This window comes from Typopeltis vanoorti, chromosome 6 (genome assembly GCF_054136105.1).
Source record: "Typopeltis vanoorti isolate ZY-2024b chromosome 6, IOZ_Tvanoo_1.0, whole genome shotgun sequence".
In the NCBI taxonomy this organism is placed as follows: Eukaryota; Metazoa; Arthropoda; class Arachnida; order Uropygi; family Thelyphonidae; genus Typopeltis; species Typopeltis vanoorti.
In genome coordinates, this window is record NC_143554.1 from 117,433,090 (window position 1) to 117,453,909 (window position 20,820).

The window sequence follows — 20,820 nt, forward strand, 5'->3', positions numbered from 1 at the left end:
GAATAATATGGTTTGCAGTTTTTCTTTATCCACTTAACTCCCCTGTGATTAATTCTTCTGACTGGAAATGCAGTCACATTTTATAGCTTAGTTTACTGGATAAGAGGTAAAGATAGACTTTTTTTGTTTGAGGGAGGTTTTATCAGATTAGTAGAGAGGAAATTATAAAGTGTAGAATGTGAGATGGGAAGAACTAGAGGCCATCCCTGGCATTTAGTGAAGATGCATGATAATTGGCTTGATAAAAAAAAAAAAAATTCAGGCAACTTTTAAAACAAAAACCATTTAGGTTTTAAGAGTTCTAATTGAATCTTCTTCTAGCCATTTTTAACTGTTTATGGTTATAGGCCTCCCCATTTGCCTCCAACTTTTTTTGTTTGATTGTTTCTTGATGCCAACATTCTCTAGCCCAGTGGTCGCCAAAGTGATGGCTTATATTTTTCTATTGACCCCCAGGGGTTGATAGAAAAATATAAGACATCGTTCTACAGGTAATATTTAATTTGGTTAACTTGGATTACCTCAATCGTGAATGACAAGGCAATTAAGAGTGAATCGTGGGAACGGTGACATGAATAGGACCTGTAAGATGGAGCAAGGTCATGAAAATAGTTACGGAGGCCAATCAAGTAGGTCAAAATGACGTATTTACCAATAAACGGATGTTGGTGGTTCCTGCCCAGCCGGCACGGCAGGAACGAGATTGCAACATGTGCGGTTGCTTATTTACTTGCACGTATTCGAACAGAGTCTCATTTTTGCACATCTACGTACAAGTGAGCGTTAAAGTTCTAAAATTCATCAACATACATGTAATATTAAAATTACATAATAATAAAATAGAAGGGGATCGATAAAAAGTCAAACTCTTGAAGGGGTCGACGGGCAAAGAAGTTGGGCGACCCCTGCTCTAGCCATCTCCACAAGGTTATCTTCCTTCATTTTTTTCCCCTTATATCTTTATTACTTATTCTATCTTTCAGTTTGATGTTTAGCATGACTCTCTGCACTGTTTTCCTCATTTTATCTAGTATTTCTTTGGTTATTAGCCACGTCTCTGTTCCATATGTCATAATTGGGATGATGCACTGGTTGAAAAGTTTAGTTGTATTTTCTGGTTTTATTTTATTGCACAGGAATTTTTTCAGTTTGTCAAAAGCTATTCAGCCTAGCCGAATTCTCCTTTTTATTTCTTCTTAAATTCTTTTTCTGAAAGGTTCTATCAAGCTATACATATTCTTGTACTTGCTCTATCTTGTTATTTTCTACTGTTCTTCTGTTATGTTTTTCCTTTGATATTTTTCAGTATTTTTTTTTTTTTTTCATAGTTTATCTATAATCCTACTTTATTTGATAGTGTATTCATTCATCATTTCTTCTAGTTCTGTTTTCTTGTTTGCCATTACTACAATATCATCAACATGTTGTAAATGATTTAATTTTTTTACCATTAATATTAATCCCTTTTTAGTCACTTCAATCTAATTCACTAAGGGCATATTCTAATACTGCATTGAATAATTTGGATGAAATAGTATCTCCTTGGCATACCCCTTTATTTATTTAGAATGGACTGCTGTGTTCATTTATAAGGATATTAGCAGTTTTTTTTTTCAAAAAAAAAAAAAAATCAGCTAACGCCTTTTTTATTCCCGTATACGGGGAGTAGGCGAGGGCCATTTAGCCCTATCTAACTTTTGGAGACTGAGTGGGCAGTTCAATCTCCACTGGTACCAATCAGAGATAGATGGCCCAAGGCTATCACTAATTAAGCGGTACTCAGTGAAGAGAGACGGCTCAAATGTGCCGCCATCTCGTGGTCCCTAACGCAATATATTTAATGTCTGAAATAATGTGGGTTCTACGGTTGATTTTCTTGAGTTTACAGGATGAAAAACCAGAGTTTCCAGGAGGAAAAACCTGCTTGCCCGTGCCAGAGATCGACTAACTCGGAAACCGGTCAAAAAAAGGCTTAGCAAAATTTCCTCTAGTCGCTGACTAGACTCGAAACCAAGTCTTCCTTTGTGCGGCCATGCGCCGTGGTTGGCAAACGTCACATCCAAAGTTGATCAAAAGTTGATTTTTTCATATTTTGTTAACTGTATATAATTTTGGTTTACTCCATGTTTTTTTCATTGCTGTTACAATTTCTTGTTTTTCAATTGGATGAGATTCATCCAATAATCTTGTGATTCTGTTTATTTTTTATAAATAGTTTATATACTTTTGATAGAAAATTGCAGATCTATAAGTTTTTTTTTTTTTTTTTACTGTTTATGAACAAGTGTATCATGATAGCATTGTTCAGGCTTGGTATATCTTTCTGTTTTAGGCATTTATTAAATAGATCTTTTAGTTTGTTAATATTTCTCCTTTTGCTTTCATCATTTCTGTTGTAATTCCATCTTCTCCTGACATTTTATTTTTTATATCTTTCATTGCATTTTCAATTTCAAAAATTTGTATTTCTGGAAGATGTTCTTTTGGCTTCCATATAATAGTGTTTTCAACAATGTTGGTGGTGTCATTCAATTAAGAGTTGCTAGTGAGTGGAATGCATTGCCAGAGCATATTGAATACAGATAGTGTAAATAAATCCATTTTATTTATAAGTTCATTATGATATGGTGGTTGAGTGGGCCTCCCACAATGAGTATTGATTCCATGGAGGTTACCAGAATGATATGTTGTCCATTTTCATCTTCTAATATTAGTATTTTTTTTTTTTGCTTCGTGGGAGACTTTTTTTTCATAGTTCTTTCATATTTTTGTCATCTATAATCCTAACTTTTTTGTATCATTTATCTTTTCTTTTTATCTTTAATATTTATTCTGATTGTTTTATTTATTTCTGTAAGTTCTGTTGTATTTCTTTTTCCTTCTCCAATTAGTTTTCTTGTCTCTAACAGATTTTTTTGTTTTCTGTGAGAGGTTTTATTTTTAACATTTTTATCTTTTGCAGTTTTATGTATGCTTTCCATGATTATTAGATTTTCCTGTATGTTAATGAGGAGCGAGTGTTGTACAGTGATTCATTAATAAGAGGTGTAATAGATGAGTTTGACAAAATCGTACTTAAGAGGTGTGAAAATTAAGGCTGTAAGTCTATTAGAGCGCAAAAGCAGAGAGTGAAAGAAATGATAGTAATGGTGGGAACAAATGATTTAAAAGGAGAAAAAATGTCCATGACAGAGGACTTGATGGAATTACTAGAGGTAGCAAAAGAAAAGAGTGAGAGAGTTAAGATAGTGAGTCTGTTGCCATGGTCTGGTAGAGAAGAGTTGAGAAGGAGGGCCATAATTGCGAATGACTATATGCAGGAGTGGTGTGGAGTGAGTTTTTGATGGGCAAAAGGATTTATACAGGACGGATGGTTGGCTTCTAAAATGGATTTGGTGTGTGGAGATTGGAAGTGTTGCTAAATGAAGTGAAAGTGGATGTGCAGAATCAGGGAAACTATTGCTATTAAGGGGGGGGGGACTGGATATGCAGATGTCAGTGAGGCAGTTGATAATATGCCTGAGCTACTATGGACAACAAATCAGAATGGGATAGTTAGTATGAGGCATCAAGATAGGGGTGGGACTAACAGGCTTCTGCATTTCATGTGTACTAATGCCAGGAGTATTAGAAACAAGAAGGAAGAATTTTTGGCCTTGGTTGGCTTTTCCTGGCCACAGGTTATTGGCATTAGTGAAACATGGCTGACAGAAGATGATATAGCTAGTGGGATAGAATGTGAAGGGTGTTCAGGATGGACAGAGATAATAAAATGGGGATGGAGGAGTGTTATTGATGATAGGTAGTGAACTGCAGGGTAATGAAAAGAGCACATTTGAGGCTATTTGGTGTGAGATTGAGACTAGCACAACAAAATATACAGTTTGGTACTGCTATAGACCAGGTGATGGAATAGATGGTGGAGATAGTATGCATAAGCAAATAGACACAATGAGTGGAAGGAGGCCAATTATTATGGGGGATTTCAACTATGGCAACATTGATTGGAAGGAGGAGAGGGAGGAAGAAATTGGATTTTATGCAGTTATTAAGGGGTAACTATCTGAGATGGCATGTAATGGAAAATACTAAAGGTTCGAGAGTGCTTGATCTAGTAATTGTACTGAGAATTTGACTGTAATGAACCTGGGAGGTGGCTAAATGTGTAGAATTTTCAATTAAGACAAAGTACACGTGAAATTACCAGGCTGGTAAGTATGACAAGATTAGGAGATTGCTTGGTTCAGTGCCATGGCATGTAAAACTGAAAGGGCTAGATGTTGATAATGCATGGGAGGTGGTTAAGGAATGTTTGCAGGAGATAATGGCTAACTGTATAACTGAATAATAAATCCAAATAGTAAATCAAGTAGGGGTTAAATGGATGAATAACACCATTAAGCTTGAGCTGCAAAAAAAAAAAAAAAAAAAAAAAAACTGTGGAGGGAATTTAAGGAGAAAGGTGACCTGCATGCACACGAATGGTATAAAGCACAGGCCAGAAGGGTAAAGAGTGGTAAGAAAAGCAAAAGCGGAATATGAAAGGGAATTAGCCATGCAAGCTAAAGAGAAACCCCAAACAGTTTTTTCGATATGCTGCAAGTAGAAGAAAAAAATGTATATACTGCAGAATGATTTTAAGGAATGCCGATGGTAGGGAGATAACTGAATCAGCTGATATAGTGGAATTACTGAGCGAGCACTTTGCAAGAGTATATCATCCAGGTGATGATTTTGCAGGAATGGAGGAACCAATAACTTATACAGGGAATTGTGGTGAATGAAGTGGAGGTGAATAGTCTATTACAAAACCTTAATGTGAATACATCTGTGGGATTAGATGGTATACCAGCTCAAAAGCAGCTAAGGAATTGTCAGTGCCCTTGACAATTTTGTTAATTTGAGTCTTGGGTCTGGGTTAGTACCGAGGGGGGTGGAAAGAGGGGAAAATAGTTCCACCGCATAAAAGATTCCAAGACTGCTGTTGCAAATTACCGACTGATCAGCATATCAGGAGGAGTCGTCAAAGTCTTGGAGAAAGTAGTAAAGGGAAAAATACAGGAATGGACAGATGAAAATGGGATATTGTATGGGGGACAGCATGGTTTTGTGAAGGGTAGATAATGCCTCAGTAACTTGCTCAAGTTTTATAACACAGTGACGGCTGAACTGGATAAGGGTAATGGGTTTACGGTGATACTGCTGGACCTTGCTAAGGCCTTTGACAGGATATCACAGAATTTTAATCAGTGAACTGCAGAATATGGGGATGGATATAGGGTTGGTGAGATGGATAAGAGGGTGGTTGATGGAGAGATATCAGAGTAGTTTATTCAGGAGTAGAGACTAAAAGATGGCCTATGACTAGTGGTGTGCTGCAGGGTTCTGTTCTTGGATCACCATTTAATTTGTTCATTAATGATATAGGAAAGGATCTGTGAGCAACTGTTAATTTGTTTGCTGATGATGAAAAGTTTGGTAGAAAAATAGTGAATACACATGATGTGAAAATTTTGCAGGATGATTTGGATAGATTGGAGGATTGGGCTAAGGAGAATGGACATCAATTTAATGTGGTAAAATGTAGGGTTATACATTTTAGGGTGAAAAGATTAGCAGCAGTATACCACATTGGTGGGACTGTACTCCAGGAGATTGAGGCCAGGGATTTGGGAGTGTTTGGTGAATAGGGAGTTGAAGCTTAGAGGGCACATTACAAAAGTGGTTTGATTGCTGAAAATTCTTCAGCAATTAAATCACTTGATTGCTGAAGAATACTTCAGCAAGCGGAGATAAGCAAGTTATTGTTCCTCTGTATTGAGCCTTGATAAGACCTCATCTTGACTACTGTGCCCAGATTTGGGTGCCAGGGTTTCTTCTTGATGGGGAGGATCTAGAGATGAGTGACCAAGATGATAGCAGGTCTATGGAATAAACCTTATGAGAAAGGTTGAAGATTTGTGGGTTGCAGAAATTGGTTGATAGGCAGAAAAAGGGGTGATATGATTGAGACATTCAAATTACTGAAAGGTTTCTATAAGATTAATTCAGAGGATATTTTTCAGAACAGGACTGGTGGTGGGAGGACTAGGGGCCATACATGGAAACTGGACAAGAGTGTTAGAGCTAGGTTTTTTACTTGGAAAGTGGTAAATGAGTGGAATAAGCTGCCAGTCTGTTCTAGGTGCCATGAGTATGAATGAGTTCAAGGCAAAGTATGATAGATTTTGTGTGGATGTTGAATAGTTGTTCTTGACATGATGTTTAAGGCATCCCTTGGTGAGTCTGACTCCTTGGAGTTGCTTGTAATTATTTATTATTCCCTAGCCTCATGGATCTCTTGCAATCCAGCACCATCATGTGATACATAGTATGTAACTATTTCAACCCAAAGTGCATAATAACCTTACATTTTATTTTGAAATAAAATGTTAAAATTTTGAATTAAAATTAATCAATACTTGATTTTAACAAGAATTTATATTGGCTTATTTTTATCTTTGACCTCAACTATGAGTCTTATTGCATTAATGAAATTGTAAACTTCCTTTAAGAAATGGCATAGTTTTCTTTTTTTATTCTTTGATGCTTTAAAATAGTTATTAGTCTTTACATTTATGCATTTAAACTTATATATACTATCTCTTCTATTTTTAGGTTGTTTCACATGTTCCATGGACACTGGTCTGCGTGTATACAATGTGGAACCACTTTCAGAAAAAGGTCATCTTGGTTAGTATCCAAGTTAAGAATTTTTAAAAGTATGGTTTGCTTTTCATTGCAGAATCCCTAAAGTAAAATGTGGCAGCTTTTCCATATAACATTGAAAATAGCTCTGAACGTACCTGGTGTAAACATCACACTTCTCATGTGGTATTTAGATAGGTGTTCCTACTTTCATTTAAATTCACTTTATTTTTTGCAATTATGGGATGTGCATTAGATCTTTAAAGAAGAAAAAAAAAAGCTCAGTCAAGTATTAATCAGTTCGATGTGGGAGCAGTCCCCACTTCTCCAAATCAGTTTCAAAAGTATTAAAAGAAAAAGGGGAATTTTGCTGTTACAGATAGTCTTAATCTTCTTAAGGAGGAGAGAATATATAAGGTATTGCAACATTCCCTTAAATCCTTAAGCTCAAAATTCTGTTTTCTCCAAAGAAAATTGAAACACAAATGCCAATATTGCAGAAAAATCCTTATGTACTAGATAAAACATCAGTTAATTTACATGTAATAAAACATTTTAAAAATGAGTTAATATTTCATTCTGTGCTAGCCATCATCTGAACTAATAAAGCAATAAGAAATGTTGAGTTGAAACATCATCCCCCCCTTCCTTCTCCCCTGAATGGGGAATCATTCTATGGAAGTTTAACTTAGATTATCTAATCCTCAGTCTACAATCATACTAATCTGAAAATCCTACTAGGACTATACATTGCACTTTTTCAAGTTCCATTCTCTTTAGTAAGCATGCATGCTAATATTCTACCAAGAAGTGAAAATCATCTACCGTCTCAATGCATTCACAAAAATCCATGTCACAGTGGGATTTGAGCATCAGCCTTTGTTGGAGTCTTTGTGCTCCAACTATAGCATGGTGTGCAGTATAAGAGTCACTGATGGTAGAACAAAACAGAAAATTGTTACAGATAAGGATACATTCTGTAATTACATTATACTAATCCGCTATCCACTCACCACCCTGGATTGTGAGTGGTCAAGAGGATAGAAATCAGATCTTGCGACTTCGAATCCCACTGTGACCTTGGATTTTTTTTAATGTTGAAGCTCGCAATGGGATTTGAACCTTTGCCTGGTGTGAGGCCACTATCCTGCATTTTGGAAGACTGAAGTGTCATGAAAATATACTGTTGAGTCTCTAGAGTAAATTATCTAATCTTTAGCCCACCTAGAAATGGATACTAATGTGTTAAAAGTTTAAACCTCTTCATTGATGGGATTCACTTAAAAAAAATTATTCAAACAAAGGTATCGATACCTAATAACTTTCACATCTGGAAAATAAGCAAGTAATCATTTTTATTTAAATTGCACCATTGAAGTAAGCATTCACATGATTCCTCGCAGAGGCATTCAGATTTTTAGTGGTTGCCATTATCTTGCAGTCCTAATTTATTCTGCCACTAGTGTATAAAACATCAAGACTTATCCACATGTAGAAATCTGGCTCTTCTCTGAGTTCTGCAGGAGGAAAGGGGATTGGCTAAACACCTGAATGAAGAAGTTTGGTAGAAGCTGAGAGAGGTTAACTTGGGGAAGAAAGATGTTGCAAATCAGGTATGTACCTAAAGTCAAACCATTAGCCTGGTCTTTTGGCAATGTGCAAAATAGCTTCAACCAGAAACAAAAAGTGATAACTTTTTATGTTGAATCCTGTCCATTAAAGACTTATTCTTATTGTACATTAGTATTAGTACTGTGGTTACTTATTGTACATGCTTGAGGACTCCATTAAGCAAGGTGGTTTCATGCTGGATAGTGAAATTAATCTACCACCTAAAGATATTCACAAGCATCCATGCAATGGGATTTGAATTCAATGTTTGGTGGTTGGCTAATCGGTATGCTAACCACTTGACTAAGCAGGTTGGCAAACTACTGCTTATAGTTTAATATGAAAAGAAAAAAAAATCAAATTTGTAGGTTGTCACAGTTGGTATAAGTTAGTGAATATTTTTTTATATGGTACTCTTATCTGTGTAAGAATTTTCTGTTGAAAAAAATTCTGTCTTTTTATGAAAAACAGTTCAAAGATGATTATTTTCAGATTTACTGAGATTTAGAAACTATTCTTAACTGCACAAAAATTTAAAAATAAAAAATTTGGAAAGAACAATGTAGACAAACACCATTGAGTCAACATTGACTGTAGCAATGTTCCCTGTAAGCTGTGTATATGTGTGACTCAGGTCAAAATTATTATTATTATTATTCCTGATACCTCCAAGGAGTCCGAAGACTCATCGTGGGAGGACATCTACAACTGTCTCTGCACCTAACCTCTACTACGAATCATCTCTATCAACGCCATCTGCCGCCCACCTCCAACACCACCACAACTAGTAATTTTTGTATGTAAATTGCGTGTGTTCTGAAGGGCCGATTTGTATGTATGTAGCACATATGCCTGGTAACCCTATGTGCACAAAATTTTTGCTTTCAGAATTTCTAATTTACACTTAATAATTTTTGAACTTGCTATAAAAATAAATTGTGATAAATTATACTTATCACTTATTTTATTTAGTAATTTTTTTCAGTGTCTCCTCCAATATTAAAATAGTAATAATAAAAAGGCTTAGAATTTCCTATTTTAAAACTTGGCTTAATTTGCTTTATAAACTATATACAGTATTTACATAGTTGAAGCATGCATTTAGGTTGCGATTTCAGAATATTTAGCATGCAGTGTGCAACATCTTTTAACAAAGATGTCACTAATTTTAGGTCTATCAAATTAAGAGTTTGTGGCTTGTGACTTGCTATTGCGAACAACTGCATACATCTAGATTTATTTAGAAGTATAACATTGCCCACATAAAGCCAAGAGCTGAGATTAACACCTCTAATTTCAATATCAGGTTTAATACACTTACCTTCATAATGTGATCCATATAGATAATGAATAAGAGAGGGGATAATGTACATCCTTGTCTGACACCAGATTTAACATTAAACAATCTTCCTGTACTTCAATTCTAACTACTGACTTATAACTTAAATAAACTGCAGTCTAAGACTGGAAACTTACACAAAATATTGCACATGAGCTGGCAAAATTAGAGGGGAATATTGCTCTTGAAAATGATTTTAAGAAATTCATTTTTTTTTAAACCAGCTGCTCTGTGTGAAAAAAGAATTTTTGGATTATTTTATTTTTTTGACATATGACTTAATAGTTACTGGCATTTATCAGTACTCTCCATAAAAAAAAAATTAATTCACTGTGTTAGTTATATTTGTTTAGTAAGTTAGAGCCTCCATAGCTCAGTCAGTATAGACCAAGCCTTTTGGTTGGAAAGACCTGGGTTCAATTCCCATCCATGATGTGGTCTCTGGTCTATTTAGACTAAAGGTGAGTTAGCCTGTCTCATATGGAGGTAGAGGATTTTTTTCACCTGGAAACTCAGGTTTTTCATCCCTCAGAACAGGCAAACTGGCCTGTGAACACACATGGATCTACAGTCATAAAATACATTCCTAATCCCTCATTAGGAGGGCTCAACCAGTCCTAAGGTACAGTGGAGGGGGGGGGGGTTTCTGCATGAATAAATTAAAAAAGTAAGTTATTAGATTCATTGATCAAGTGAAACTCACAGTAGTTAAAAGAAAATGTGAAATAAATTTTTTAAGAGTAAGAAGGAAAAATGTTTTATGAAGGCAATTTTGCAGTTAGTAATTAAATTACTAACCATACCACCTGAGATTAGCTCTGCTAACACATTCCTGGATGCTAACAATGTCAAGTTCTTTCCTAATATCCTCATTTTTAATATGATATTTGTTATTGATGTAATCTGTTCATTCCTCTAATCTTTCTCAGGATTCTTATCTGCAGTCTTTGGTCAAGTGTTTTACTTCTGAACCAACTCTCACATCCATAAGTTAAAATTAGTTTGAACACTGTTTTGTATACAGCTAATTTCTCTTATTCCATATAAATTTATTCATTTGACTTCCTAGCATACCAGCTTTGTTGATTCTGTTGTCTATTTCCATATTTAATTTACCATCTTCACTAAAAATCTTGCCTAAGTAGCTGAAATGTTTTACTTGTTCTATAGGTTCTCTATTCACAATGCAGATTCTGCCTATTTTCATTGTCTTTGTATTGCTGACCTTCATGCCATATCTATTACAACTGTTATTTTAGTCAGGGAATCTTGCAGACTTGTAACAGATTTATTTAGAAGTATAACGTCGTCCGCATAAAGCCAAGAGCTGAGATTAACACCTCCAATTTCAATATCAGGTTTAATACACTTTCCTTCATAATGTGATCCATATATAGATAATGAATAAGAGAGGGGATAATGTACATTCCTTGTCTGAAACCAGATTTAACATTAAACAATCTTCCTGTACTTCAATTCTAACTGCTGACTTACAACTTAAATGAAGACTAAATATTACAACTTGATATATAATGATCCACTCACACCATACAACTAGTGTTTTGAATAGCTTCTCTCTTGGCACCTTTCATATGCTTTTTCCAGATCTACAAAACTTAAATACAGATCTTTGTTATATTCCTATGACTTTTTAACTATTTCTTGTATAGTGAAAATCTGATCCTAACAGCCTCTATTTGGCCTGAATCTAGCTCTGAACTATGCAGTGTAACCATGCAAGACTTTTATACCTACATACTTGAGCATTTCTTGTTGAATATTATCTACTCTAGCTGCATTTCAGACTTTTGATGGCTTTTTTTACTTTACAAGTGTGGATATGTATTCCTGATTGCATGCCTGGTCAGTGTTTTTTATCGCTGTGCTAGTTTCATTTAGCAATTTTTCGAAGTAATTACTCTATACTTCAAAAATATCTTTCTTCAGTTTTCATATCGCCTTTTTCTTCTCTAATTACTTTTATAGCACTCTTTCCTCCATTTCTGAGAGCTTTAACAACTTCCAGAATATCTTGCCACCTTCTTGATATTTATTTTCTATGTTCTTATCAGTCTTACTATGACTTTTGTATAGCTAGTTTTGCACAGTGTGTAGCTTTCTCACATTTGTTTCTGTATGCTCTAAGAGCACTATGCTGTCTTGTTTGTCAGGAACTTTTGATATGCTTTCTTCTTTTCCTTCACTGCCTCTTTAACTTTCTTTATCCACCATGGAGTTCTGATTTTTCTATCCTTGTAGACAACCTCACCACATGTCTCAGTGGCAGAATCGATGTTTTTTTTGGAGCTTGCCACTGAATCTCCAATGTTTGATTCCTGTTTTCTTTTCAATATGAAATTCAATTTTATTCTGCTCAAGACTAAATGGTGATCACTTCAAATCCTCTGTACACTCTAGTGCCCTGCACCAGAGAGAAAACATCACTATCAACAATAACAGTCAATGAGACTTTTCATTCCTTGTGTATTCTCTCCATTTGAATTTGTGCAACATTTTTATGTTGGAACTTGGTGTTAGTCAGTTGTGGCCAGTAAAAATTTTAAGTGGGAGTGCTGCATATACAAAATAGGAAAAATAATTTGTTTTCCTAATCAGTAACCAATTTATGAATAAGTAAATTTACATATTAAAAATAGATTTATTAAAACTATTATTTGAAGATAATATAAATATATAATGTATAATATATTACCTTTAGACCTGTGATTTCAGTCAGGATTTCTCCATGACTGCAGGTCATAAAGAGTCCAGCTGTTCCTGTCGTGGGCCTTTCTTTTCCATTTTCTTCAGACTTTTTTAATCATTGGGTCTTCTCACCTTAAGGCTGGTCTCTGAGGTTTCCTTTTGGTATTTCTTTGAATACCAGTTTGCAACTCTGACTGTCCATCTGTTTCATTCTGGCGAGATGTCCTGCCCATCTTTTGCTGTTGTAGATTGCTTTTATTACATCTGAGCCCAGACTTCTTCTTGATTGCTGTGTGTTTTACGTGGTCTATTTTGTTTATATTGCACATTCTTCTTTTTATTGCATGTTGAGTTATTAAGCTTTGTTCTTCTTTTAAAGTTGTATTCCATGTTTCACCAGTAATTGTTGATTTTTATTTTGTTGAAGGCTATCTAAGCAATTCTTTTTCTCCTTGCTATTTCATTTGATATGTCATTATTCATTTTTATGGACTGGCCAAGGTAGATGTAATCTTCAACATTTTTCAATGGTGTAGGATTCTAGAGTAATTGTATAATCTTTACAGTATTTGTTTTTCATCCATCTTGTTTTGTCCAGATGTATTTCTAATCCAAAAAATTGGATTAGAAATGCATCTAATTTTTTGTTTTTGTTTTGGCTTTGTTTTAGTTTTGTCATAGTTTTGGCTTATGTTATTCAGCATTGATTCTAAGAGTTTGGGTGAGTAAGATATTAATACCACATCAGCAAATGTTAGGATATTTAACATTTCACCATCAATGTTTATTCTACCTTTCATGTCAGTTTTTCAAATGATGCTATCCAGAGTAGATGTGAAGAGATTGGTTGATAAGACATCAACCTGGTGTACTACTCTACTTAAGTTAATTTTAATTGGGTGATTGAAAAGGGTGATATTTATTGTCTTCTTTATAGGCCTCTTTTATGAGGTGGATGTATTGCTTTTTCTACACCTTGTTCTATTAAAGCTTGGAATACTGAGTTATGTTCAACATTGTCAAATGCCTTTTTTAAAATATATAAAAAGAAGACAAAGTGGAATCTGGTATTCTCTGCATCTTTCTGTTAGCTGAGTAATAGTTTAAATGTGATCTATTGTTAGTCTTTTTTTTTTTTTTTTTTTTTTTAAGAACCGGCCTGTTCTTTGCAGCTATTTTTATTGATGTAGGTTTGTATTCTGTTTAGAATGACTCTGGCGAATATTTTGTATGTGTGTGTGCATGTGCTAATAGACAGATGGGTCTGTAGTTACTGATGTCTCCTTTCTTGTAGCAAGGCTTATACGTTGGTCATACATAACTGGTAATTAACTTAAGGAATTTGCAATGCATAAAATGGATATTAATTAAAGGAAACTTTCATGAATACCTTCAATATTTTGACAACATCATGTTGCCATCTTCAAGAACATACAAATATGGTATGTGCACACAGGCACTAACAAAAGCAAATGAGAAAGAAAGCAAGAAACTAATATTGTTCTTAAAGTCCTAATGGTGCCCCCTAGTGGGATAATTGAATTGTCTTGGCCATTGGGCTGAAGTTCTCATGATATAAGTCCCAAATTTGGGGTAGTCTCATGCACCCAAATTTGTTGAGGTTTTGAACGTTTTTAGAGCTGCTGACAATTCCATGAATAATCTTTCGTACTTGAACTTGCTGCAGTGTATTATTTTAGTTTTCTTCCAACGGATTCTATGGTGAGTGTTTATGCCATGGTCTGCAACCCCAGAGTGGCTGTACTGGTGAAACCAGATGTAGTCTGTGTTCTGAAATCCTGATATTCACTGTCCTGCCTGTTTGACCAAAGTAGGATAATATACAGCTGCAAGAGACCTGGTATACACCATGTCTAGAAGTGGTTGGTCTTTGATAGTGGATAAGGGATATTAACTTTTTATATGGTCTACTAGGGGGCTCTGGTGCCTATGATGCCCAACCCCCCTATGTTCCAGACTGGTAGGCCAGTTCTCCTTGAATTCTGATGATTCGAATTTTGAAAACTCTAAAGAAGGATTCACCCCCCCCCCCCCCAGAGTGCTGGACTGGTAGGCCGGTTCTTCTTGAATTCTGAAGACCCGAAAGGGGGGGTGTCCACCCTCCTAGCGCCTACGCCCAGTATTTTGTTCAGTATCCAGGTAGATACCTAACGGGGTGCACCATGAGAAGATGATTGGACATTAGGTCAGAAGCCTTCCGACCTAATGGTCGGTTGTCTACATTCCTTTAACCTCCCTACTGGCCAATATGGATGAAATAGTGACACTAAATTGCACTTCTTATCCATGTTATTCAATGCGTTTTAGAGCTTCGTATCCAGATTTATCTCGACGTCTATAGATGTCGTGGCCGATTGGGGGGTTAAAGGCTATGTGGAGGTCTCCTCTCAGTAATACAGCTTTGACCCTTAAGCACCCCTTTCAACTATTTATATATGGGAAATATGATTTCTGTATTCAACCTTGATATCTCTAGATCTGGCTCTCACTGATAAGACCTCAATAAAGATATTGAAACTGATCTGGGTAGTGGCCCTTTCCATAATGTATAGCATTACACAGCCTAAAGGTGTCTGCTTTGCATTATGGGATACTAAGGCAATTGATGTGAAGTCATTAACCTCTGTATATAAATAGCACAGTCGTGAAGATACTTCACACAAACTTTGTTTGCTTGCACTTTAATAAAGGATTAAATCAAGAATATAATTTCTTGGCATCTTTAATTTCTTCACTTGTTACACATGCAAAAATTATATTAGCATTCCAGCAGCATTTTAAGGATATTAAGGACAACTCGTATAGCAGAGTATATAAGTTCTTTTCGCCATACTCTTTGGTATTAATTTGGTCTAGCTACTCACTGATGAAGCCTCAAAAAAGGCTGAAACCAGTCTGGGTAGTGACCTCCACCATAATGTAACAACAGCATACATTTCCTAGGAAATGTGTGTTTTACATTATGGAAAATAACAAGAATAGTGATCAGAACTTTACCACCTTTGCTACGAGTTGCCCGAGATTGTACTACGTACTAGGACTACTTGCATTAGCTCACGCTAGTAATCGCCGATACTTTATAGTTTACTATATTCAGCATAAAACTCTCAGATTCCAATCTTTGAGTTTGTTATTCGGTTTTAAAACAACATGGGATTTAATATCCCCTTAATTTAAATAAAAAAACAGTTGCAACCTAGTTGGACACGTGAAATCGCAGAACAAGACCACCAAGTGCTAAAGTATGCAGTTGCAAAAAAAATCTCCTGTCTTTAGTTGAAATACTTGCTACCAAGTTCAAAAAGCCTCTGCAAGCAATGCCATCACAACTTTTTGTCAGGAGCTGAAGAACATGGGTTTCCATGGCTGTGCAGCCACTCACAAGCATATGGTGGAATTGTTAAACATTCTATATTCCTGACAACCCTGCTTTGTCTTTTTTGTCCTTCACTTAATATTTTGTGAATGGTCGAATGCCTTCACTATCGACTGCCGCCATTTATTTATTTCTACTATATCTTATGCTCTCATATTATGTATGCTAACAAATTTGTTTTCCAACTGCACCAGTTAGAAATGGTTAAGCATTTCCTGCTTATGTTAATCCTTACCTTCAATCAGTCATGGCTTGATTATTGATCACTTAAACTTTATCTTATGTAGGTTTGAAATTTTCAGGATAATGCATTGACAGAATCAATCCAATACATTGTTCACAAACCAGTTAAATCAAAAAGGAATACAGTCTGACACACACACACACACACACACACACACACACACACACACACACACACACACACACACAGTTGCATTACAAGTCTTTGTCAATTTCAATTCTTCCTGATTTAGGCTTAGTTCTATGCTTCTTCCTGTAAAGTTAATTCACAGTCTAGAACAGTGGTTGATATAACATTGTTAGGGGTCGATTCGGGCTCAGGGGTCGATAGAAAAATATAACACATCATTGTACGGGTAATATTTAATTTGGTTAACTTGGATTACCTTCATCCTGAATGACAACGCAATTAAGAGTGAATCGTAGGAACAGTGACATGAATAAGATGTGTAAGATCATGAAAATAGTTACGGAGGCCAATCAAGTAGGCCAAAATGACGTATTTACCAATAAACGGATGTCCGTGGTTCTGGTACGTCAGGAGCGAGTTGGCAACACATGCACAGTTGCTTATTTACTTACGCATATTCGATCCCAGTCTCATTTTTGCACATCGGCATACAAGTGAGCGTTAATGTTCTAAAATTCATCAACATATTATAATTCAATCGTTATTCATTCACGAACTAAACTTCTCTATATTGAAGAATTGAAGGGCTGGTAGTAATACCAGTAGTTTATTAATACCAGTATATTAATATTACTAGTGATAGTAATATAATAATATATATACTATATGTATAATATAGTATATATAAGGGGTTGATAAAACAAACTCTTGAAGGGGTCGACGGTCAAAGAAGTTTGGTGACCCCTGGTCTAGAATATCCTTCTAGTCATACATACACAAATTGAAAATAATGCATACCATGAGTGAACTTAAATCAATATTAATTTACATTTAGTACAGTACTCTTCTTACTCCTACAATAATTACCTATACACAATTTAGATTAAGACTCACCTAGAGCGAGCTTATTTTGATATTACTTACACAATCTTATTCTACCTATATACTTTCTTGTTTGGAAATATCGCATATATAAGTAGTCGTACCCCGAAGTTATGTGGTAGGTGGGGCCAACAAAAAGTGCGCAAGTTGAATTCACGTAACTCGGGTATAATTTTGTATACAAACATACAAAATATTAGTTAATTGGGACCAAAGGTTTACAAAAACCCCCTACATTATTTTAAGAAATATAACTGTAGTTTTGCGTACATATAAAAAAAAAAAAAAAAAAAAAGTTATTTCGATGTCAATGATTTCATAAAATCTAATAGATTCGCCTGACGGCATAATGTCTTTTTCTAGTCATGCAAAATTTCTTCATAGCACGCTAATGATTTTTTTATTCCTTACCTTGTGGCTACAATTCGTTCCTCGTTAAAATCTATGTGCTCCAAAATCTGTAAACCTTTCTTTTATGATTGTTCTTACTGTGGATTCTTGTAGATCAAACTTCTTTGCTAGTTGAAATTTTCATTCTGCCTTCAAAATCCTTAATAATGTTGAGTTTTGTTTCCAAAGTCAATGTTTTTCTTCTCTTTCTAGCTGTAGAAGAATCGGACTTGCTTCCTCTGGATGACATTACCATTTTTTATGTGATAAAATTTTTATCAAGAACATAACATTAAACAATCGCAAGGTTTGTAGAGTATAAAAATCATGTATGAATGGAGATCGTGTGAAACACGTCAGTGCTTGTTCACAGCATGTGCGACACTGGCAAATGTGGCTAGTGCCAGAAAGATACAACTAGTGGTGAGCATGAAGCAGGATGGGAATACGTACATATATGAAACCGCGTAAGTCTGGGTATGACTGTACTTGAAATTCTTGTTCAGCAATGTCTTTTACATGAATCTTTTGTCTACACAAAGTACCCCATTTTGTTCACTTTGTTTCTGCCAGCTCATTCTTAATCCCCTGCCAAGTTTCATCTTTGTGCAAGTCAGATTATTTTATACCCTTTAGGATGTCCCTCCTCATTACTAAAATACTCTGGATTAGAGAGAGATGTTCCAAATTTTTTAATTTGGTTATACTCTAAATTAAAGATGCTAAGAAGTTATATTCTTGGTTTTATCCAAGTGTATGCAAACTTTTTTTATTATTATTATTGTTCCGGGCAACTCCAAGGAGTCGACAGACTCATCGAGGGTGGCCCTAACATGTCAAGAACAACTATTCGACATTCACATAGTATCTATCATACCTTGCCTTGAACTCATTCATGGTGGTAGTACCCACAACAGACTATGGAAGCTTATTCCACTCATTCACTACTCTCCAAGTAAAAAACCTAGCTCTAACACCCCTGTCAACCACGCTCTTGCCCAGCTTCCATTCATGGCCCCTAGTCCTCCCACCACCAGTCATATTTTCAAAAATATCTTCTGGATCAATCTTATAGAAACCCTTCAGTGATTTGAATGTCTCAATCATATCACCCCTCCTTCGCCTATTGACCAATTTCTGCAACCCACAAATCTTCAACCTATTCTCATAAGGTTCATTCCACAGACCTGCTATCATCTTGGTCACTCGTCTCTGGACCCTCCCCACTTCCTCCCCATCACGAAGAAACCCTGGTGCCCATAACTGGGCACAGTAGTCGAGATGGGGTCTTATCAAGGCTCGATACAGAGGAACAACAACTTGTTTGTCTCTGCATGTTAAAGTATTTTTCAGAGACCAAGTGATTTGGTGAGCTGTTTTAGTCACTTTTGCAATGTGCCCCCTAAACTATAATTCCCTATCCACCAACACTCCCAAATCCCTGGCCTCATCAATCTCCTGCAGTACGGTTCCACCAATGCGATATACTGCTGCTATTCTTTTCACCCCAAAGTGCATAACCTTACACTTTGGCACATTAAATTGACATCCATTTTTCCTAGCTCAGTCCTCAAAATCATCCTATAAAATTTTGACATCCTGTGCACTCATAATTGCTCTACCCAACTTTGCATCATCAGCAAACAAGTGAACACTTCCTCTCAAATCCTTTCCAATATCATTGATGAACAAATTGAAAAGCAGTGGTCCAAGAACAGAGCCCTGTGGCACTCCACTCCTGAATAAACCACTCTGGTATCTCTCCTTCAACCACCCTCCTATCCATCTCACCAACCTTATATCTATCCCCATCTGCTCCAGTTTACTGATTAGGGTTCTATGTGGTATCCTATCAAAAGCCTTGTCAAGGTCCAGTAGTATCCTTGTAAACCCATTACCCCTATCCAGTTCAGCTGTCACTGTGTTATAAAACGTGAGCAATTTACTGAGGCATGATCTACCCTTCACAAAACCATGTTGTCCCCCATACAATATCCCATTTTCATCTATCCAATCCTGTATTCTTTTCTTGACTAATTTCTCTGAGACCTTGACAATGATTCCTGATATGCTAATCGGTCAGTAATTTACAACAGTAGTCTTGGAACCACCTTTATGCGGTAGAACTATTTTCCCCTCTTTCCACCCCCTCGGGACTAACCCAGACCCGAGACTCAAATTAAACAAAATGGTCAAGGGTACTGACAATTCTTTAGCTGCTTCTCGTACAACACTTGCTGGTATACCATCCAATCCCACAGATGTATTGACATTGAGGTTATGCAATAGACTACTCACCTCCACTTCATTCACCACAATTCCCGTATAATCTACTGGTACATTCGTTTCTACAATGTCACCACCTGGATGATATATTCTTGCAAAGTGCTGACTCAGTAACTCAACTATATCAACCGATTCAGTTACCTCCCTACCATCGGCATTCTTTAAAATCATTCTGCCATGTACATTTTTCCTTTTACTTGCTACATATCTAAAAAACTGTTTAGTATTCTCTTTAGCCTGCATGGCCAATGTTCTTTCGTAATCCTTTTTTGCTTTTCATACCACACTCGTTAGCCTTCTGGCCTGCGCTTTATACCGTTCGTGTGCCTGCCGGTCACCTTTCTCCCTGAATTCCCTCCATAGTTGTTTCTTTTTTTTGCGGCTCAAGCTTAATGGTGTTATTCATCCATTTAACCCCTAGTTGATTTATTATTCGGACTATAGGTATACAGTCAGCCATTGCTTCATGCAAACACTTCTTAACTACCTCCCATGCACTATCGACTTCTAGTCCTTGCAGTTGTACATGCCATGGCACTGAACCAATCAAACTCCTATGCTTGTCATATACTTTCCAGCCCGATAATTCCACATGTACCCTGTCTTAATTGAAAATTCTACACCTTTAGCCACCTCCTAAGTCAAGACCCTATGATCACTCTCACCAATTGGTGGCAATGTGGTCATATTTGTTACAGCCAAATCCTCAGTAGTAATTACTAGGTCAAGCACTCTCTGACCCCTAGTATTTTCCATTACATGCTGTCGCAGATAGTTATCCCTTAATAACCGCATAAAATCCAATTCCTTCCTCCCGTGTGTCCTCTCCTCACTCCAATCAATGCGACCATAGTTGAAATCTCCCATAATAATCACCCTCCTTCCACTCATTTCTTCTATTTGCTTGTGCATACTGTCACCACAATCTTTTCCATCACCTGGTCTATAGCAGCACCCAATTGTATATTTAGGTCTGCTAGCCACAATCTCACACCAAATGGCCTCAAATGTGCTCTTTTCTCTATCCTGCAACCAGACTTCTATTCTCCTTGGCTGCAGCTCATCAGCTATCATCAAAAATACTCCTCTCCCATTTTATTCTCCCTGTCATTCCTGAACACACTATACCCATCACATTCAATCCCACTA

The 20,820-nt window shown here is 36.2% G+C and overlaps 1 protein-coding gene across 1 annotated transcript in view; it reads left to right on the forward strand.

The window, feature by feature from the left end:
* The window catches only part of LOC150105856 (WD repeat domain phosphoinositide-interacting protein 4-like), a 127,222-nt gene that overhangs the window by 7,422 nt on the left and 98,980 nt on the right, over positions 1–20,820 (forward strand). The window contains exon 2 of the mRNA XM_090393627.1: positions 6,658–6,732. Coding sequence (XP_090249753.1) covers positions 6,658–6,732 — 75 coding nt within the window. The remainder of the gene's footprint in view (positions 1–6,657; positions 6,733–20,820) is intronic.